This window comes from Prionailurus bengalensis, chromosome B3 (assembly GCF_016509475.1).
Source record: "Prionailurus bengalensis isolate Pbe53 chromosome B3, Fcat_Pben_1.1_paternal_pri, whole genome shotgun sequence".
Taxonomy (NCBI): domain Eukaryota; kingdom Metazoa; phylum Chordata; class Mammalia; order Carnivora; family Felidae; genus Prionailurus; species Prionailurus bengalensis.
In genome coordinates this window covers 54,619,711-54,639,232 of record NC_057355.1, presented here as the reverse complement: position 1 = coordinate 54,639,232, position 19,522 = coordinate 54,619,711, and the positions used below count along the sequence as shown (strand labels likewise).

The window sequence follows — 19,522 nt, the reverse complement described above, 5'->3', positions numbered from 1 at the left end:
AGCAACGGCCCTAGCAACGGCCGGACTCCTCCCTCCGGTGTCTCCCGGAAAGCGCTCCGCCGCGCCCGCGCGCGGCCTCAGCCGGGAGCGCGCCTAGGGCTCTGGGGGAGCCGAAGACGCGTGGAGCTGTGCGAGGAGCCGCGGGCGGTGCAGGTCTGAGTCCCACTCCGATCCCTGGTGCCGGTCTCCTCGCCCCTCTGCGGACCAGTGGTCTGGCCTGAGCCGTGCGTCCGCAGGGACTGGACGCTCCTTGGCCGGGCCTTAGTGAAGGTTGTGCAGAGTGTCGCCTGTGAGCGGGGCCCTGGTCCCTGTGCGAGCGCTTGCATTTTTTAGGATCCTGCGGGCCCCTTGGGAAAAAGGCTTCTAAATTTTACCTCAAAACAAAACAAAAAATGTTTTCCCCCAACAATTATTTTTCATTGGTTTCCGCGCCAAGGAAAGTCTGTTCTGGCAGGCAGTCCCCAAGGAAGCATTTATTTTTTAGTGTTTGGAGTGGTTTGCGAGGGATTGGTAATCAGGGAAGGAGAAGCTAAGCACAGTGCCGTGCAGTGTATTTAACATAATAAGTAGTGGTTACATAATAAGCCAAGTAGTCTCTTTCTTATGTCTGCATTACTTCTTGGGAACATAGGACAAGTAAAGAAGTATATTAATACTTTTAAGATGCCAGTTCATGGAGTTGGATGATAAAATCGCTGCTTAAACCCACAGCATTTAAGTATTACTTCTGCCCGAAACCGTAGTGTACCATGAAAAACTAAGGCAAGATAGTCTGCCTACCACATGATGGATGATGTGGGAGAGGCCACTGGTCCTGCATGAAGAGGGTGGCACCTTGGGTTTTTCAAAAATGAATGTTGGACCTGTGTATATTATGTGACCAGGTTCTTCAAAATACTTAAGGAAAAAAAATTAAGGAAAAATGCTTTATCTAGTAGTGACTTGATCTACAATATGTGGTTGGGGTGTTTTATATAGTATTCCATTGGGAAGTGACTGGTAGCTAGGAACTTTTAACAGTATCGTTTTGCAAAAAACATATATGTGTATATATATAATATATAAAATTTGCCATGCTGCCACTTGTGCCAGGTTGCAGATGGCCCATAAAGATGGTTTGTTAGGTTCTTCAGTAGGGAGATTGATACACATGATTTCTTTTTTAGAATGGTTTTGATGTGATAAGGAATTGTGGAATTCCTCCCTTTGCGCAAGACACAGAGATAGATACGTGAGATCAGTAAAGAATTCTGCTCTTGCAGAGTTGACTGCTAGGAGGGACAGCTTTGCTAAAAGGCAACTAACTACAAAAAGCAGATTTTTCCATGCTAAATAAGTGAAACCAGTAATAAATGGGCAAAGTTAAAGAGATGTTAAGAGGTTGTCATAGAACATCTAGAGCCCTGACTTTGAGACTAAAATAGAGGATTATATGCAAGGTAGAATTGATGGAACTTGGTGAGTGATTAGATTTGGGGGAAAAGAGGTTAGAGGGGGAGTAAAAAATTTTTCACCCTAATTTGCAGAATGATGAGTGTACCATCAAGGCATTTATTACTTTTTTAGGAATAAATTCTTTTTATGTTTTCTAAGTAACCCTCAAAACTTTCATCAATAAACCTCAAAAGAATTTGGTGTTCATAAGCATGTTTTGAAGGTTGTGAATTGTTACATTTGCAGCAAACTGTTTGTACACATTTGAGGCAGGCTATTGGCTAGGTCAGGACCGATGCCCTTGTCATGTGGTTTCGGAGACCTTTGGAGGGAACTGTCCATAACTAACCACTTTTGGCGTCTTTTGTGTGGCCACCACAGCCATAAGTGAGTGTATAGGTGAAACGGGAGGGGGGAGCCATAAACATTTCCTTTTCACTGTCTCCTAGGTATTTATGTTGTTTGATTTTGTAGAGGAAGGACATTTATATAAGGCTTCACTAATATCCATTTGGCTGTTTGGAAGGCCAAGCGGAATATAGGGGAATATTTCTGAGGCAGAATGCACTTAGAGGGCCCTAGAAAAACTCACAAGTAGTTTTCCACTGAATGTCAGGCAACCACATTGACCTTCTGGACATCCCCAGTAACTGTGTACGTCAGCCCCATATTGCTTGCGTTCTCTGGTGACACATGCAAACCTTCTAAATAGTTACTGGAACACCCAGGAAAATGGAGTCAGGTTGAATTAGTCCAGTCCAGTTCCTTTTATAGAATGAGTCCCATGATGAAGTAATTCAAGACTATTACAACCTAAAAACGTTTTTTCATAAGGACCTCCAGCAACACCAGAGCAAACCCAAACCAAGATTTAGGTGAAACTTAACTAGCTTCCTAAGTGCAGTAATGGGACCTCTTTCGGCTTATGACAGTTGACCTTCGGTTGCCCAATAAGGGATTTGTAGCTCCGATTTCTGGAGACTAATAGTATCTCTTCCCAGACTTTTAAGGCTGTCCTTAGAATGATTTTTTTTTTAATTTTAGTCAAGATTTCTTTACCTGAGTCTGTAGATGGCCTTTTAGAGATCTGTAAACCGCATGAAATTGTGTGCAAAATATTGTGTCTGTGTATGCATCCATGTGAGAGGTCTAAGACTCTCTCACATGATCTTAAATGGATCTGAGACTCAAGAAAAGGAGGCAGCTTGGTAAATTTACTTTGAGTAAATTTGGCCAATATATTTTATTTTCCCAGTATATTTTAATGTATTTTTCTTCAATGACAAGCATCTTTTTTCTTTGGGTCTCAAGCTTACTGGTATTTACAATCTATAAAAAAAAACTCCTGATGAGTAATTAAATTAGTTTTACTAACTTCTTGTTGGTAAATTATGTTGAATATTATGTTCCACTGGACTTTTTGTTCACTTTCTATTTGGGATACCACAGAAAAGTTTCCTGCTGCAGTCACAGCATTTCTTCTCTTAGTGTTTGTACTCAAAGTGCCTGGGGCCTCATAGTTAAACACCACAATGCCATAAGGCTTTATAATGAAAGGCTCATTTTACAGCTTTGGAATGCATATCAAATCAAAAGGTCCCCAGTCTCTTTTCTCCCTAAAAAGATAACTGTGCTTACAGAATATTTGAGAAACAGTTTGGACAGCCATTATTCTTTGAAAGAAATATTTAAATGGGAAAGTAATTTTACTATTTTATCTCTAGAAGTGAAGCATCTGAATGATTTATATTTTTAAAAAGCAGTATGAAATCTTCAAGCGAGAGGACATTAGTGTTACTTTGTAAAATTTTTAAGTTTATAAGATCACACTTTATTTTTCCGGCTATATATTTCACCTTTTGGGATAGTTTACAAATTATAATTGGTAGTAGATGCCTATCCTATTTTAGTGGATGTTTAGTTATGTTTGTGTGTGTGTTTTAATTTAAGTTGAAGAGGAATATATCTCTTAGAGCATAACCAACTAAATTTTACTGATTTCACTGGAACCTTGTATTTTCATTAGGATTTAGGTTGATATTTGATATCATGTAACATCAGTTTAAAGTCAGAGCCTACAGGGTTGAATACATTCCTGGCTGATACTAACATTAACCATTACATTCCTAAATAAAACAACAGTCACTAAAAAATGGATTGTTGGTACCTAAGTTTTATATTTAAATAACTTTTCTAAGATAGCATCTTTTTATTTTTATGGAGGGAATGGCCCAGAAGGGTAATATATTGAGATTATTGCTTTTTAATTTTGTATTTTAAATCATGCTAATTTAGTGGCTTAAAAAGCTTATTAACATTTTTAAATAAATATAGCAGCACACAGTTTTAAATTAAATTGAGTGATTTTATTTGTGGAGACAAGTATAAAATATTTCCTATCTTTATTTTGCCCCCACTTTTTGTTTTTTGCAGCACACCTATGATGTATGTTTTAGAAATAGATGTTAAACTTTGGTTCGAATGAAAAATGTCTGTCAATCCACCTATATTTCTCAAAGACAAAGAAGAAAATAATTCAAAATTTGTGGAAATACAACAGTCACAAACTACTTCCATAGCTGCAGAAGATCCTCTTCAAAACTTATGCCTAGCATCTCAAGAAGTTCTTCAAAAAGCTCAGCAAAGTGGAAGATCAAAATGTCTCAAATGTGGTGGTTCAAGAATGTTCTATTGCTATACATGTTATGTCCCAGTTGAAAATGTACCTATTGAGCAGATGCCACTTGTGAAGGTTGGTAAGAAATTTAATTATTTGAAAGTAGGAAAAGAGGTTTTAAAAAGACATTGCATATATACCTGCTCTAAAATAATTGATAAGCTTGATAAATAGCGTCATTGTGGAAATGAATACTATTATAGAAAATTTAAGCTTACAGAGTGGTAAATCTATTTCTTTTTCTTGTCTCTGGAATAAGAGATTCACATTGCTAAAATACTTGGGTCTGAGTAGTATTGTTTTGAATGAAATCAATTACTTTTTCATTAATGATTATAATTCATCTAAAACATAGGAAAAAATACGGCATAAACATGAATAGTACAAGAGACAAGTATATAGCTTGCCTGAAGGAACTTCAAAAACTACTTCAAGGCCTTGGACTTCTTTTTAAAAAAACATATCCTAAAGGAACTAGGATTGACGTTTGTTTAGGTTTTTGTAGAACAAGCTTATTATCCCCATCCTACACTAGGAGATAGAGCTCATGTCAGTGACCTAAACTAAGTAAACTTGAAAAGGCTACGTATTCATTGGGCCATATTATAATTGTAGTTATTTAAGTCAGATTTTAAAAAATTGATTTGAATTGATTGCTTACGCTATACTTTTTCTTGCTTACCAAGATACTCTTGTGTAGGTGAAAGGTGTATAGACCATGATATCTTTGTAATCAAAGAGCTTATTACATATATGTCAACTTGTCTAACATTTACATGAACTTGGGTAGTAAATCAAATAATGTGTAAAATTTGCTGCCTATTAGGGCTTTAGAGAGACTAAACTCTACACATGGGCTCATTAGAATTTGTTGGTAAGAAAATAAGTTGAAACTATATTCAAAAATATTTAATATGGTGACTTTAAGATTCATTTAAATTTGAAGTAGAATACTTTAATACTTATATTTTGTTACTTGAATTTCATTTTGGCTTGTATGCTGTCTTGTCAAGTTCATGGTCTCCTGAGAGGTCTAAAATCACACTTACAGGCTATTGGAAAGTTTACTGGTCAAGAAGAAATAGGCATGGAATCTAATCAGCTTCATAGTTACCTTAAAAAAACTGAAAGCTTGAGGAAAATAATTTTTTTTAAGTTTCCTATTATCTTGCAAGAATGTTACATTTCAAAGTATAGCTTTTAAAGTATACACAGAATTATTCTATCTTCTGTTCATATCATAGCCACATAAAGAGAGTATCCTTTTAGAAGTTTTAAGATGTATTGTGTTCCAAAGGATTGAAGATCAGAATAATAAAAGTCATTAACATACTGACTTTTCATAGAAATTTAAGAATAGAGGATTATTTTCCAAATCAGTGACTCAAAACACCATGCCAAGGGTTTGATCAACTCTAAATAGCCTACCAGATCATGCAGAGTTTTTAAAAGTGTTTATATGTTAATGGCCATATATAAAACTCAGTATGTTAACATATATTAATAGTAATAAAAACTCTGTAAATTTTTCTTTCTAATGTTTACTTTATTTTTACAAATCATTCAGCATTTGCTTTTAGATAGCCTGCTTGGGAAGGAAAGACGACTACATGATGAGTAAGTGCCTCCCAAGCTTTAAAGTTTAGTCTATGGAATAAATTCATAAATACTGATTCTTTTCATGCAGAATATGATTTTTTTAAATGTCATGAGAAATGCATAAGTAAAAGATGCTCTTGGGTATTTTTTAAAAAAGGAGTCCCCCCCCCAACAAAAAATCATGAGGTAAAAGAAATCTTCATCTTTAGTAGAGTCCTAGAATTTAATTTTTTTTTTTTAAGGTTCATTCATTTTTCAGAGACAGAGTGTGAGTGGGGTTGGAGCAGAAAGAGAGAGGGAGACACAGAATCCAAAGTAGGCTCCAGGCTCTGAGCTGTCAACACAGAACCCGACACAGGGCTCGAACTCACAGACTGCAAGATCATGACCTGAGCTGAAGTAGGAGGCTTAACCGACTCAACCAGCCAGGTGCCCCTAGAACCCTAGAATTTAAAAGACTCTTTTTTGGGAAAGTTGATAATTACACTGGAAAAGGCTTAGGGTTCCTGCTAATGGCATTTTAATAAATTGGGGCAGAAAGATTTGGTAAATCTTTTATAGGAATTATAGGTGTTAGAGAACAGATGTTCTTTATATATTTGCAAACAGAACATCTCTACTTGAACTGTGGTAAACACTGCCGGTGTTACTCTGTACCCTGTCATTATTTAAGAAGTATCTTCCTTTAAAATGTGTGACCTAGAGTACAAACAGTATTATTTCCACAATTTGATCTGTGCTTTTGTTTCATAGTATCAGAAACTTCAGGGACCTATACTGGGTCCCAGGATACTTCTTGAGCACAAAGTTTGCATAATTGTCATATACTTGTAGAATTTAGTCCATGATAGGCTAGGTACATGACTTTTAAATATATGAGTAACACTCTGTGTCCTTGATGTAAATGGTACCCTTCAGACATAGCCAGCTAATCAGAAATGTCACCTTTGGAATTTTCAGCTCTACTCATCAGCCATAGAAGAAAGTCAGTTTTACTAGTAATAGAATACTTTGTCACAATGTGCTTTCTTTTTCTTCTTTCCTCTTTCTATCTGCCCTGGGCTAAGATAATGCTGACCTGGGACTGAGAGACCCTGGGGAAAGGGAATGTAGTGTCAACTGAGACTGAGCATCATGAGGAAATTCTGACGTAGAGTTCAGCCAGAAGTAGACTGATGTAAAATCATTTGTGAACTGCGTACTTAAATGGTAAATTTTCTATAACTAGAAGTTGGTTTGGTGATTTGAAGCAATTGGCCCTAATTGGTCACTAGGCCCAAGTGGGGAGGGAAGGAGATTTGGCGTTTGAAACCCTAAATTGAAAACTACTTGGGGTACATATTTATGGCCCTTCTGGGATATATACCCTCCTTTTCCACACAGTCACCCAGAAAAGTAAAGTATGTGCAGTTGGGACCATCTAGTAGCCTGCGGCAACTGCTCCTTTAAAAACCAGCTCTAGAATTAATGATACGTACAACAATATGGATGACTCTCAGAACAATTATTCTGAGTGAAAGAAGTCAGATGAAAAGAGTACATACCATATTTGTATATGAATTTATGAATGATTATTTCAGTAAAAAATACATATTCAAGAACCAAAAAAAAGAAACCCCAACAGAAAAAGAAAAGAGCATATACCATATGATTTCATTTATATAAAACCTTAGAAAATGCAAACCTATAGTGATAGCAGAGCAATCATCATTGCCTAGGGACTGTGAGTGGTAGTTGATGGGGAAAGGGGAAGGAGGGAGGCACAAGAAGCCTTTTAGGGGCGACAGATAAATTTGTGATCTTGATTGTGGTGATGAACTCAGGGGTGTTAAAATTCATTATATTGTATACCTTAAATATGTGGCATTTATTATACCTATTTTATCCCTTTATTGAAGCTGTTTTAAAAAACAAAAATAGTTTTGTACTCCAGGGTAAAATAACTTGCCCCAGGGTAAATACCTAGAATTCTACCTAAAATCCTGTTTTGGGTAAAGCGGAAGCTGGAAGAGTGTTTATCGTAACAAATAAATCATTTATAATCAGTGAAGAATCCAACTTGGAGTTTCTTATATGTTATGGGGGGGATATGACTTGGCTTTCATTTTCATACTCTTGACTGTAGCACCTGTATACACATTATACAGAAAACTAAATCAAACAAGTCAGTGAAATGATAGTAAAATCTCACTCAAGAAATGCAAGAGAATATTATTTTTACAAAGAGGCAGGACATAATCCATAACAAAGAAACTTTAAGGAAAATAGACAAAATTATTTTGAAGAGAGTTAATTTTTATATAAAGTGTGCACCTCTTGGACCTGTTACTTTTTCCAATTGATGATTATTTCATTTTTGCTGTGAAAGGCCACTGATGAGAATCATGATGTTCACAACAAAGGGTAATACCTTTGATCTCGAAGGACATGTAGGGAATAAAATTTGACTTGAAGTTTAGATGTGAAGCCTTTGCCCAAACTTATATTTCCTTTTATTGTGTCATAAAATTAACAAACCTAGAGTTTATAGAAATTATAAAAAATGTTCTTGGCACAGATACTGAAATGCAAGGAATTGGACTCCCTGCCTATGTAACGTAAATGAAAATGACCTTGAAACTTTGCTTTAAGAGCAGATTCTATGTTAAAGGAGTTGGAAATAGTTGTTTAGTATGTGATCAACAATATCAAGGAAGAAATTTGGGTTTGCTGTATGGCTCTTAGAATTCTTAATATTCTAGTTTAGAAATGTATGATTTTCAAATTATATTTGTAGGAGCTTAGTGTGAACTTATTATTTTAGCCTAAGATTATTTTTATTAACATAAAAATTAGAATTTTTATGTTTGTTGTGTTGATTTCTCTTTTTTTTTTAATTTTAGCTTCCACTGAAGATTGACATCATTAAACATCCAAATGAAACAGATGGCAAAAGTACTGCTGTACATGCAAAACTATTAGCACCTGAATTTGTAAATATTTACACGTATCCTTGTATTCCAGAATATGAAGAAAAGGACCATGAAGTAGGCAGCTTATTTTTTTACAACTCTTCACATTAAGTCTAAAAATGAATTTTTTAAATGTTTTTCTTTTTTTTTTTTGAGAGAGAGTCAGAGTGTGAGTGGGGGAGGGGCAGAGAAAGAGGGAGACACAGAAACTGAAGCAGGCCCCAGGCTCTGAGCTGTCAGCACAGAGCCTGATGTAGGGCTCAAACTCAAGAACAGTGAGATTGTGACCTGAGTGGAAGTCGGATGCTTAACTGAGCCACCCAGGTGTCTCTAAAAATGAATTTTAAGTTCCATTACCTTTATAAGCTTACTTGAACATAATTTAATATTTTTCTTAATGACCTAGAGTTATTTTTTTATAGCAATAAACATACAAATTATTTACTTCATTGGTATCTTCAAAGATCAAATGATTTTAGATTGTTAAGGCTTTTTTGAATCTCGTCTTTCCACTTTATATAGTTTTTCTGCATTATTTCTTCAGGTTTTTACTTACTGCCGATATTACTGTGCCTGCTTTTACTTTCTTCCCTCTCCATTTTCCTGCCTATAGTACATACAGATCTAATTTGATACGAACTAAGAAACCATATTATGAACATAATGGGAACATATTCAACATGTTTGTTTCTTGTCAAGTTGTAAGTCAGAATTTATTCATTTCAAAGATCATAATAGCACACTGCTGACTTAAGTTTCTTTGCTTTAGGTTGCACTGGTTTTTCCTGGACCTAAGTCTATTTCAATAAAAGATCTTTCTTTTCATCTGCAAAAAAGGATTCAAAATAATGTTAGAGACAAAAATGACCCTGAGAAGCCATCTGTTAAACGCAAGAAAACTGAAGAACAGGATTTAAATGACAGCAAGGGCCAAGACACAACACTGAAAAAAATTATATTTATCGATAGCACCTGGAACCAAACAAACAAAATATTCACTGATGAGAGACTTCAAGGTAAGAAAAACAAATTTTTTGTGGATTGCTCTGTCTCCCAACTTTCATTTAAAAAAACTTCAAACCTGCAGATTATTGGAAGAATTGCACTGAATACCCATACATTTTGCCACATTTGTTTTATTCTCTATTATATGTGTGTTTATACTTAGATATATCATTAATTTTTGGTTGAACTGCTTGAAAGTAAGTTGCAGACTTGACAACACTTCACCCTTAAATACCTAACTGTACATCTTTTAAGAATAATTGCAAAGTCACAATACCATTATCACTGTAAGCAAATTAACAAAAGTTCTCTAATCTGTAATACAGAACATAGTCCATATTCACATTTCCCTAATCGACCCAAAGTATCTTTTGTAGCTCTTTTTTCCTTCATATCCCATGTAGTTATTAGGCCTCCTTAGTCTGATTTAACATAGAGCTTCTCCTGTTTTTGTTTTCTATGACTTTGGCTGGCGTGAGGAGGACCGGGCAGTTGTCTGAATGCTCCATCATAATTAGATTCACTTCAGTATTTTTGCAAGGATACTTCGTGATAAGGATAAATCTAGGGTTGTCCATGACAATTCCAGTTTATACTTGTTCTGATATGATTATTAATAGCATTCCCTTTCATTCTCAGAAATGAAGCTCTTTAACTTACTAATTACATGATTACCCTATTCATAGGTAAAGTTATATACTTATTATTGCATCAAATCAAGACGCATATAATGTAAGTTCCGTTATTGGTAACAACTTTAATTAATTAAAGTGGTGATTGCCAGGCCTCTCCATTATAAAGGTTTGTTTTCTTCATTGAAACTAGTAGTAGTAACCTGTGGGGTGATGCTTCGAGACTCTAAACTGTCTATTTCTCAACTGCTGTTCACTGAGTGGTTTTAGTATTCATTGATGACTTGCCTAAATCAGTACTTACATCAAGGATTGCAAAATGATGACATTTCTTTTACATTTGTTAGCTGGCTTTCTTATGTAAAGAACTCTTCTCCACACCCCCCTTCTTTTTTTTCACTCTCCCCTGCCCCTTTTTGAGGTCACTGTACATTTTTAGATTTCCTTTTAGTTCATCATACGTAATATGTTGTGATTGTATCTTTTTTGATGCCCACATTGTCTCAACTTTTGCTAGTGGAGGCCTTCAAGCCCTCTCTGTGTCATGGCCTCATTAGTCTTTTCTGGTACAACAGGATGTGCCAAGTTCACTTGTACTTTTTTTCTGCCCCAGATCTAGAACCAATGATTGATTATACAAAGGAGCTGTGGTTCTTTTTAGTGGGGACTAATATTAGAAATCAAGAGCTGGTAAATTTATTACAACTTGGATGTCATTGCTACAGTGGATAGAGCCAAGGAAAATGGACATATATCATGAGTTCACATGGAGAGTTCCAATTCCAAGATTTAACTTCCCAGGGATTTTCTTTCTTTTGTTTTACCTTTGTATGTCTCTGTCTCTTAGAGTGAAAAGTTTAGTTCCTAATAAAATGGTTTAAAAGAGTTGCTTCACTTGCCCAACTAGCACAGCTAGTAATTTGAAGAACAGGAACTCATGTTACCTCTCTTATTTACTTGCACCTTACTTAGTTCTTCAGGGTTTTTCAGTAGTTTCTCTAAATATTTTAGATTTATTTCCAGCTCTTGATAGCTTTGTTTGTGTACCATGTTTGATTAGAAGGCAAGAGAGCTACCCAGTTGGTTTTAGACAGTTGCCAAAACAGTTTCAACCTGGGAGACCCTTTCTCAGGCTGTTGTTAAAAATGCACATCACCTAGAAAAGAAAGTTTATGACACTTCTTTGGAGTTTAACTTGTGTTAACTAATCTCAAACTAACGTGAGTGACAATACTAGATTTAATTTACATAGTTCACACCTCTGAGGTCAACATACATGTTGGTAAGATTGCTTTGTCAATCTAATTGTGTGCATACCTGTGTGTTTGTTGGTGAGAATGATAAGCAGAAAGATAGAGACAGAGAAATTGTGTGTGTGTGTGAGAGAGAGAGAGAGAAAGAAAGGGAAGGGGGTGGGGGGAGTGGGAAGGAGAGAGACAGAGAGAAACTACGGAGTATAAGACCTAGAAGAATCTTTTTGCTGATATTTAATAGAGGGATGGAGCCCTGAGGCCTGACTCTTTGGAGCACTCCCTGCCACACTGCATTGGATGGTTACAGCAGCACCTTATTCCTCATTTTGAAGATTTTTCTGAACTACTTTCTTTACAATTACCTTATATGGTAATTGAAAGGACCAAATGAAAGAACATGAGTGAAAGCAGTTAAGAAAACTATAAAAGGAATTATTGAGGCACAATTCAAAAATCTGTTTTCAGAGTGTTCATATTTGAAATTAAGGCTTCAAGTCAGATTTGTACCAAAATTTCTGTTATTCCTTTCCAGATCACATAGTAGGTGTCCTGTATTTTTAAAAGGGGATTTCTTAATTCCTTCAAAATCATGAAATCTGCATGTCCCACTTCAACCCCTCTCCCTTCTAGTGCCTTATTGCACCACAGGGACTACTTGAGGCTTTGCACATACTTAACAATCTCTGTATATGTGAAAACACAGTTTCCAGAAAAACCAAATTACTTCCTTAAGACACAACCCATGTTTGCTATAAATCATTGCCTTTGGGTTTTAAAACATTTTATCATTTGATGGGATTAAACTGAACAAACCAGCTTTTTTTTTCAATATATGAAATTTATTGTCAAATTGATTTCCATACAACACCCAGTGCTCATCCCAAAAGGTGCCCTCTTCAATACCCATCACCCACCCTTCCCTCCCTCCCACCCCCCATCAACCCTCAGTTTGTTCCTCAGTTTTTAAGAGTCTCTTATGCTTTGTCTGTCTCCCACTCTAACCTCTTTTTTTTTCCTTCCCCTCCCCCATGGGTTTCTTTTAAGTTTCTCAGGATCCACATAAGAGTGAAAACATATGGTATCTGTCTTTCTCTGTATGGCTTATTACGCTTAGCATCACACTCTCTAGTTCCATCCACGTTGCTACAAAGGGCCATGTTTCATTCTTTCTCATTGCCACGTAGTACTCCATTGTGTATATAAACCACAATTTCTTTATCCATTCATCATGAACAAGCCAGCTTTAAACCTCAGATAAAACCCTCAAATGTAATGTATTGGAAATTGTTTCGGTTATCTTATGAATGCAGAGGTTAAGAATCTCTTTAACAATGTAGAAACATACTGTTTTGCCACATTTTACAGAGAAACAGCTCTGAATGTTTTACTCTGGGCAAAATAAAACATTTGAAGGTTGAGCGCATAATTTAATCATAAAATGTGAACTTACACGTGAAGAGTGATATAACATTCTTGAAGATTCACCATAGGAAGCCTTAGAAGAAGGTGGTGAGAAAGGATGGTTACTTTTGTTGGAGAGGCAGTCCAAATTATAAAAACTGGGATTATATTATAATTTGTTTTATGGGTACCTGGGTGGCTCAGTCAGTTAAGCATCCAACTTCAGCTCAGGTCATGATTTCATTGCTCTTGAGTTGGAGCCCGGTGTCAGGTTCTGTGCTGACAGCTCAGAGCCTGGAGTCTGCTTTAGATTCTGTGTCTCCTTCTCTCTCTCCTGCTCCCCATTCATGCTCTGTCTCTGTCTCTCAAAAATAAATAAACATTTAAAAACATTTTTTTTAAATTAGCCAGCCATCTCCCTTCATTTTGACTGTATTGATATAATGTTTAAAGTGACTGCTTTTTTTTTAGATTAAAAGCATTGCCTGAACTGTAGTCAGTGTGTAAGTGAGTGCTGTATCATATACTGCCTCATTCAGTCCTCACAATGACAGTATGAGGATAGCTCAAGATTTTTACTCTTACTTTTCAGTTGAAGAAATTCAGGCAATACTTTTGAAGGGAAAAGCCATTTATAATTATCTGCTTTAAAATTCTGCTAAAAAAGATTTGCTGATTTCATCATAAAATTATTGATTGTCAAAAAATGCTAGCAAAAGAATTTTTTGATATATGTGTTTGGCTTTTAAAAATAAATATTTTTTATATAATCCCATGCCTTTGTTTTTCAGTGTGTTTTCAAAGGTTCTATATACTTCTAAGAAAATCTTTAAAACAGGATGGATTAATGGTAATAATCACTAACTCTTGATTTTTATACTTAACATTTTAGAACATATTAGGTGCATTAGAAACCATTATTTAATAGTTACTTTGGGTTTGTTTTTTAGAAATTGCATTGTGATATCAAATCCTATGTTAACATTTTAACTGTACTAATTAGGACATTTTCAAATGTTTGCCTTTACTTCTTGGATATAGTTAACATTAATACAAATAGTCAAAAGAGTTTGGTTTGGGTTGTTACAACTTTTGTGTATCTTTGAATCAAAATTATTCACATTGAAATATTTTCAGGGCGCCTGGGTGGCTCCATTGATCAGGTCATGATCTCACAGTTTGTGGGTTTGAGCCTGGCATCAGGCTCTGTGCTGACAGCTCGGAGCCTAGAGCCTGCTTTGGATTCTGTGTCTCCCTCTCTCTCTGCCCTTCCCTTGCTCATACTCTGTCTATCTCAAAAATAAATAAAACATTTAAAAAAATCAAATTGGAATATTTTCAAAATACCCAGATAGAATACTTTAAAGGTTGTGATTTGTCCATTCATTCAGTAATATTTGTTAATATTTCAGTAATATTTGTTAAAATTCAGTAATATTTGTCCTGGATAGGTGATGTCCTAGATTGGGGGATAGAAAGGAGAATAGAGCAATCTCTCTACCCTCTAGGTGATCACAGTGGCTATTAGTTAGGGTTGTGTCTCCCCATATGAAACAGAAACCCAGATGGAATCTTAAAACAAGTAGTGAGTTTACTTTTCATGGGTAAAAGTCCAGAAATAGGTAGTCCAAGCTATTATAAGGACTTCACAATGCCTGTAAAGATTCATACTCATTCCATTTTATTCCTTCATCACTTTAATCCTTGTAAGATAGCTGCTAGGTCCCAAGACAAACCATATATATATTCCAGTTGTTATATGCCCACTGAGTCTGGCTCTTTCATTAAAAAATAAATATATAATATAATAATAGCTTTCTTGGAATTTCCTCCTAGGAGTTTTCATTTTTCCTTCTTTGGCCAGAATGGTTCACATGACCACTCTGGCTATGAGTAGAGCTGGGACATAGTTTTTATTTTTAGCTGGACACTTGCCATACTGAACAGGATTGAGGTTTGTTAACATTGAGAGAAGGAGAACATGAATATTGAGAACATAGTGGACATTGTCTGCCATGTAATCTATTACAGGAGGCAGACAAGTAAGCAGGTAAGAAAATTCAATAAATTTTGGATGCAGGGGTAGCATTGAGGAGACACAATCCTGTTCTTCGTGGAGTCCCTGAAGGATTAACTGTTTCTGTTGAAATCTTGATGGATAAAGGGCTGAGGCCTGGGCAGTTCATTCAAAGGGAATGGCATATACACAAAGATATAAAAACATCATTTTACATTCAGGACACTGAAAAAGTTGAATATGGTGTAGAATGTGTACGTATATAAGAATGGTAGGAGAAATAACTGTGAAGAAATACAAACTGTGAATGCCCTTGAATATCATGCCTGGGAATTCGGTCTTTTTTTCCACAAGTGCTATGACACTTGTAGAGAATTTAATGCCAGACATTGACATGATTAGATTTGTATTGTAAGCCTAATGGGAAGAACAGGGCTGGGACCTGACTTCTGGCTCTCATTCTGCCACTAAATAGGCAAAGGTGTTATTTATATTACTTTTTAAACTAAGTTATGACACATGCGAAAGAACATATATATAATATAATGTTATAGCACATGGTGATATAATGAATAATTAAGAACCCAGGCACCAGAATTGTATCAATAACTTATCTACCTATGTTCTTCCCTGCGTGACTCCACTTCTCCCCTGATCAGAGGTAACTTTTCTCCTGAATTATGTTTTCATCATTCCTTTGTGTTTTATTTATATGCATCAGCTTTCATAATCTTTGTTATTTAGTTTTTTATTTTGACCTGCATGTTGTATTTCCGGGGACCTGCAATCTAAAGTCAGCATTGTGTTTCTAAGGTTTACCCCTGTTGTTACATGATTAACTATAGTTTATTCATTTTCACTGCTGTGTATTATCTGTGTGAATATACTACAGTTTATCTAGTCTCCTATTGATGAAACACTTGAGTTAATTCTAGTTTCTGCTCTTACAAATTATGCATCTACGAATACTCTTATGCATGTACAAGGTTCCTTAAGGAAACATACCTTGAAGTGGAATCGTTGGGTTGTTGCATATGAGAATGCCCACTTCTACAAGGTAATGCCAACTGTTTTCCAAAGTGTGGGTATACAAATTTATACACCTGTCATTAATGTATAAGAGTCCTCATTGATCCATGATGCCTCCTATCTTGGTATTGTCAGATGTTTGATTTTTGCCAGTCTAGCAGGTATAAAGTGGCATCTCATTGTGATCATAGTTTGCCTTTCCCTTAATTAATAATTGGATTGAGCATCCTTTTGTTCATTTATTTGGCCACATGCATCCCGTTCTGTGAAACAATTATGTGCATCTTTCTAATTTTTTAAAATTGATTTGTAGGAATTCTTTAGATCTACTAGAATGTAGATAATAATGTTTTGAAATATCTCCTTGTAGCTTATGACTCATCTTTTAAATTTCTTTATGGTATCTTTTGAGGAATAGAAATTCTTGATGTAGCATTCAATGTTCATGTTGAGCACTTGCTATGTCTTGTATAAATCCTCTCTACCCTAAGATACTATATTTTTAGTAATTTGTTTATTGATTTTAAAAGTATTTTCTGTGTAAGTAATGTCAATTGTGTTTCTTCCTTTCCAGTTCTTACACATCTAATTAATTTATTGTTTTTTTACTGTGTCAGCTCAGACCTCCGGGTTGACCCTCTGGTGTTGAGGGAAGCCCTGTAGACAGACTGTAGAGGTCATCCTGTGTTTCAGTCTCAGAATCTTTTACATGGAGGGTTTCATCTATTCATGTTTGCTATGAGTATTGATGTTTTGGGATGTATTTCTACCATCTTAATTTTATTTGTCCTGTTGTTTACTTTTTTTGTTGTTGACTTTTTTTCAAGTTTTTATCTTTTTCCATTCTGTAATATTCCTATTTTGGTTCTTTTAGAAAATTGTACTCTGCACATGCGACTTATTTTAAGTCAAACAGTATTTTAAACAAGATTTTAACCTTCCGTTTTGAACACGCTAAGCACTTAGCAGACAATGTTTGATTCAACTTCCTCCTTGTTCACTAAGTTACTGTTATTTTCTTCATTATTTTTGTTCTGTCCTTTACCTTCAGCCCACAAATTAGATATGGTTATTGTTTTTGTTTCATTCAGGTAGCATTTATTTGGATTTGCATAGATGTTTATCGTTTTCTTTGCTCACCTTTCCTTTAACCCAGACTGTCTTTGCTGAAATACATTCCTTAGCAATTACTTTCATTTGGTTTCCTGTTGGCATATGTTCAGTTTTTGTTACTTTACTAATGTTTTCCTTCCTGTTATTAATATATAGTTCTGCTGAGTACACAATTTGAGGTTGTTAGTTTTTTCTCTTGACACTTTGAAGGTTTTATTCTGGAGTCTTCAGTACTTTACTATTGCTGATAAAAAGTCTCCTATCATTCCCATTACCATTCTTTTGTATATGATCTTTTGTATATGATCTGCCACTTCTTAATCCCTGCTTTAAAAATCTCTTTAACTTTGCTCTTTTGCAGTTACACTATTGTGTGATGGATCTAGGCATTGATTCCTGTAGATTTATTCTGCTTGAGATACATTATTTCATGGATCTGTGGCTTTGCATTTTTAAAAATAGTCTATGGAAAAGTCATGGGCATTATCTCTTTAAAAACTATCTCTCCTCCATTCTCTGTTCTCTCCCCCTACAAGTCCTATGTAGACATTTGATCCTCCTTATCTCTTAAAAATCTTAATTTTTTACAGTATTTTATTTCTTGTCATTCTTTGCTGCATTTCTGAAGTAGCTTTTAGGTTAAAGAGAGGTGTGATAGTAGGAAATCATTGGTAACTCAAAAGTTCCTTATCTGGGTAGGGAGGCTCATTTTAATACTCCCTTCTCCCTTTAATACTACTTTCTCACTTTGAAATAAACATGCTTTATAAAAAGTATAGCAAAATAAATACAATGTGAATCTAAGTTGTGGTCTAAGGTGCTAAAAGCATTTTGGGTTTGTATGTTGACATCTGAGTTTTAAGAGGTCAAAGAACTGTTCTGTGATTTCATGAATTATTTCCTCTTTAAATGCACAGGACTAAGACATTCTAGCTGACTGTGTCATTGAGGCCTCACGTACAGATGTGGCAGAGCTAAAGAAACAACATTAGGTACTCTGTTCATGAAGATATAGCCAAAAAGTGATAATCCAGAAGTCAACTTTAACCATATTAAGGACCATTAACCTGCCTATCTCTCTCAGTGAGTTTTAGAATGATGTTTGAAATGTCAGTTTATCAAGGAAATGAAACCTTCTGAATATTGGTGAATTTAGTCCTGTCACTGGTTAAAATGTAAAGACACTGGTAGATAGAAAATAGCATCTTGATTACTTTTAACTCATGGTTGTAAGTTCTAAGATTTATGTATAAGATTTTGTTCTATGTTTTATATTGCTTCTGTATTTACCTTAATGCATTTAAGAAAATACCCTATTTGGTTGGGGTTGAAGGAACTTGTATATTCTCTTAAAAAAATTCTTAAAATAATTAAGAGAAATTATCATTGTGCCAGATCCTGTGGTTAATAAAAATTATTTATACTTATTTGTTTTTGGCAGGACTGTTACAAGTTGAGTTGAAAACAAGAAAAACTTGCTTTTGGCGCCATCAAAAAGGAAAGCCAGACACCTTCCTTTCCACAATTGAAGCTATTTACTACTTTCTAGTAGACTACCATACTGATATATTAAAAGAGAAATACCAAGGACAATATGACAATCTCTTATTTTTCTACTCTTTTATGTACCAGCTGATAAAGAATGCCAAATGTTCTGGAGACAAGGAAATGAGAAAACTTATCCATTAGTTTTTAAAAAGCTACTTATGTCATTTTATTTTGCTAAAAATTAATAAACCTTTACTTGTGCTTTGTTTATTCTTAAGAAATATTAATATATAATGTCTGTTAGATCACTTGAGAAAATAAGGTTTCATTCATTTACTTCAGTTTCTAAGGGAATTTTTAGAGATAGTATTGACTGAAACACTCATTTCAGAAGTTATTTGCTCAAGTTGGGTATATCTCAGTTCATTACTACATTTTAATATAATATATGTTATATTTATGTAATTAGATATAATAGTTGTTTAGGTATCTTCATATTTTTCTGTCTATACCCACTACCACATTTGGAGGTAGATGGGATCAGAATCTCCTCACTGAAAATGAAGTCATAAATACTTGGCTTGAGGTTTGTGGCAAACATAGGCAGAACTAGACTTGCAACTTTAGTGGCTAGGGCTGTTTCTGTAACTCCACACTGCCTGTGATGGACATTTGTTGCTTTTTACATTTGCCTGACATCTTTTTTAGGCAGAAATTACTGGCAGTCATGTCCTACCATGGGTAAGGACATATGACCCAGTTTAGCAAACGAAGTGCCTGGTGGTTGAGCCAAGGATGAGCACATGACCCAGCATCCTTTCTGACAAGTGATGTGAGTGCTGTAGGAGATAGGGTTTATTTTTCAAAAAGCAATATGGTGCACAGATTCTAGAGCTAGCTACTTGAATCTAAATCTTAGCTTT

At 35.3% G+C, this 19,522-nt stretch overlaps 1 protein-coding gene across 1 annotated transcript; it reads left to right on the top strand.

Moving 5' to 3' along the window:
- The first annotated feature begins 43 nt into the window (after positions 1-43).
- On the top strand, positions 44-18,869 carry DTWD1 (DTW domain containing 1). Its single transcript, XM_043555458.1, has 5 exons — positions 44-153; positions 3,868-4,186; positions 8,593-8,736; positions 9,431-9,677; positions 18,553-18,869. The coding sequence occupies exons 2-5, from the start codon at positions 3,923-3,925 to the stop codon at positions 18,798-18,800; spliced, it is 903 nt and encodes a 300-aa protein (XP_043411393.1). The 5' UTR covers positions 44-153; positions 3,868-3,922; the 3' UTR covers positions 18,801-18,869.
- Positions 18,870-19,522: the final 653 nt, after the last annotated feature.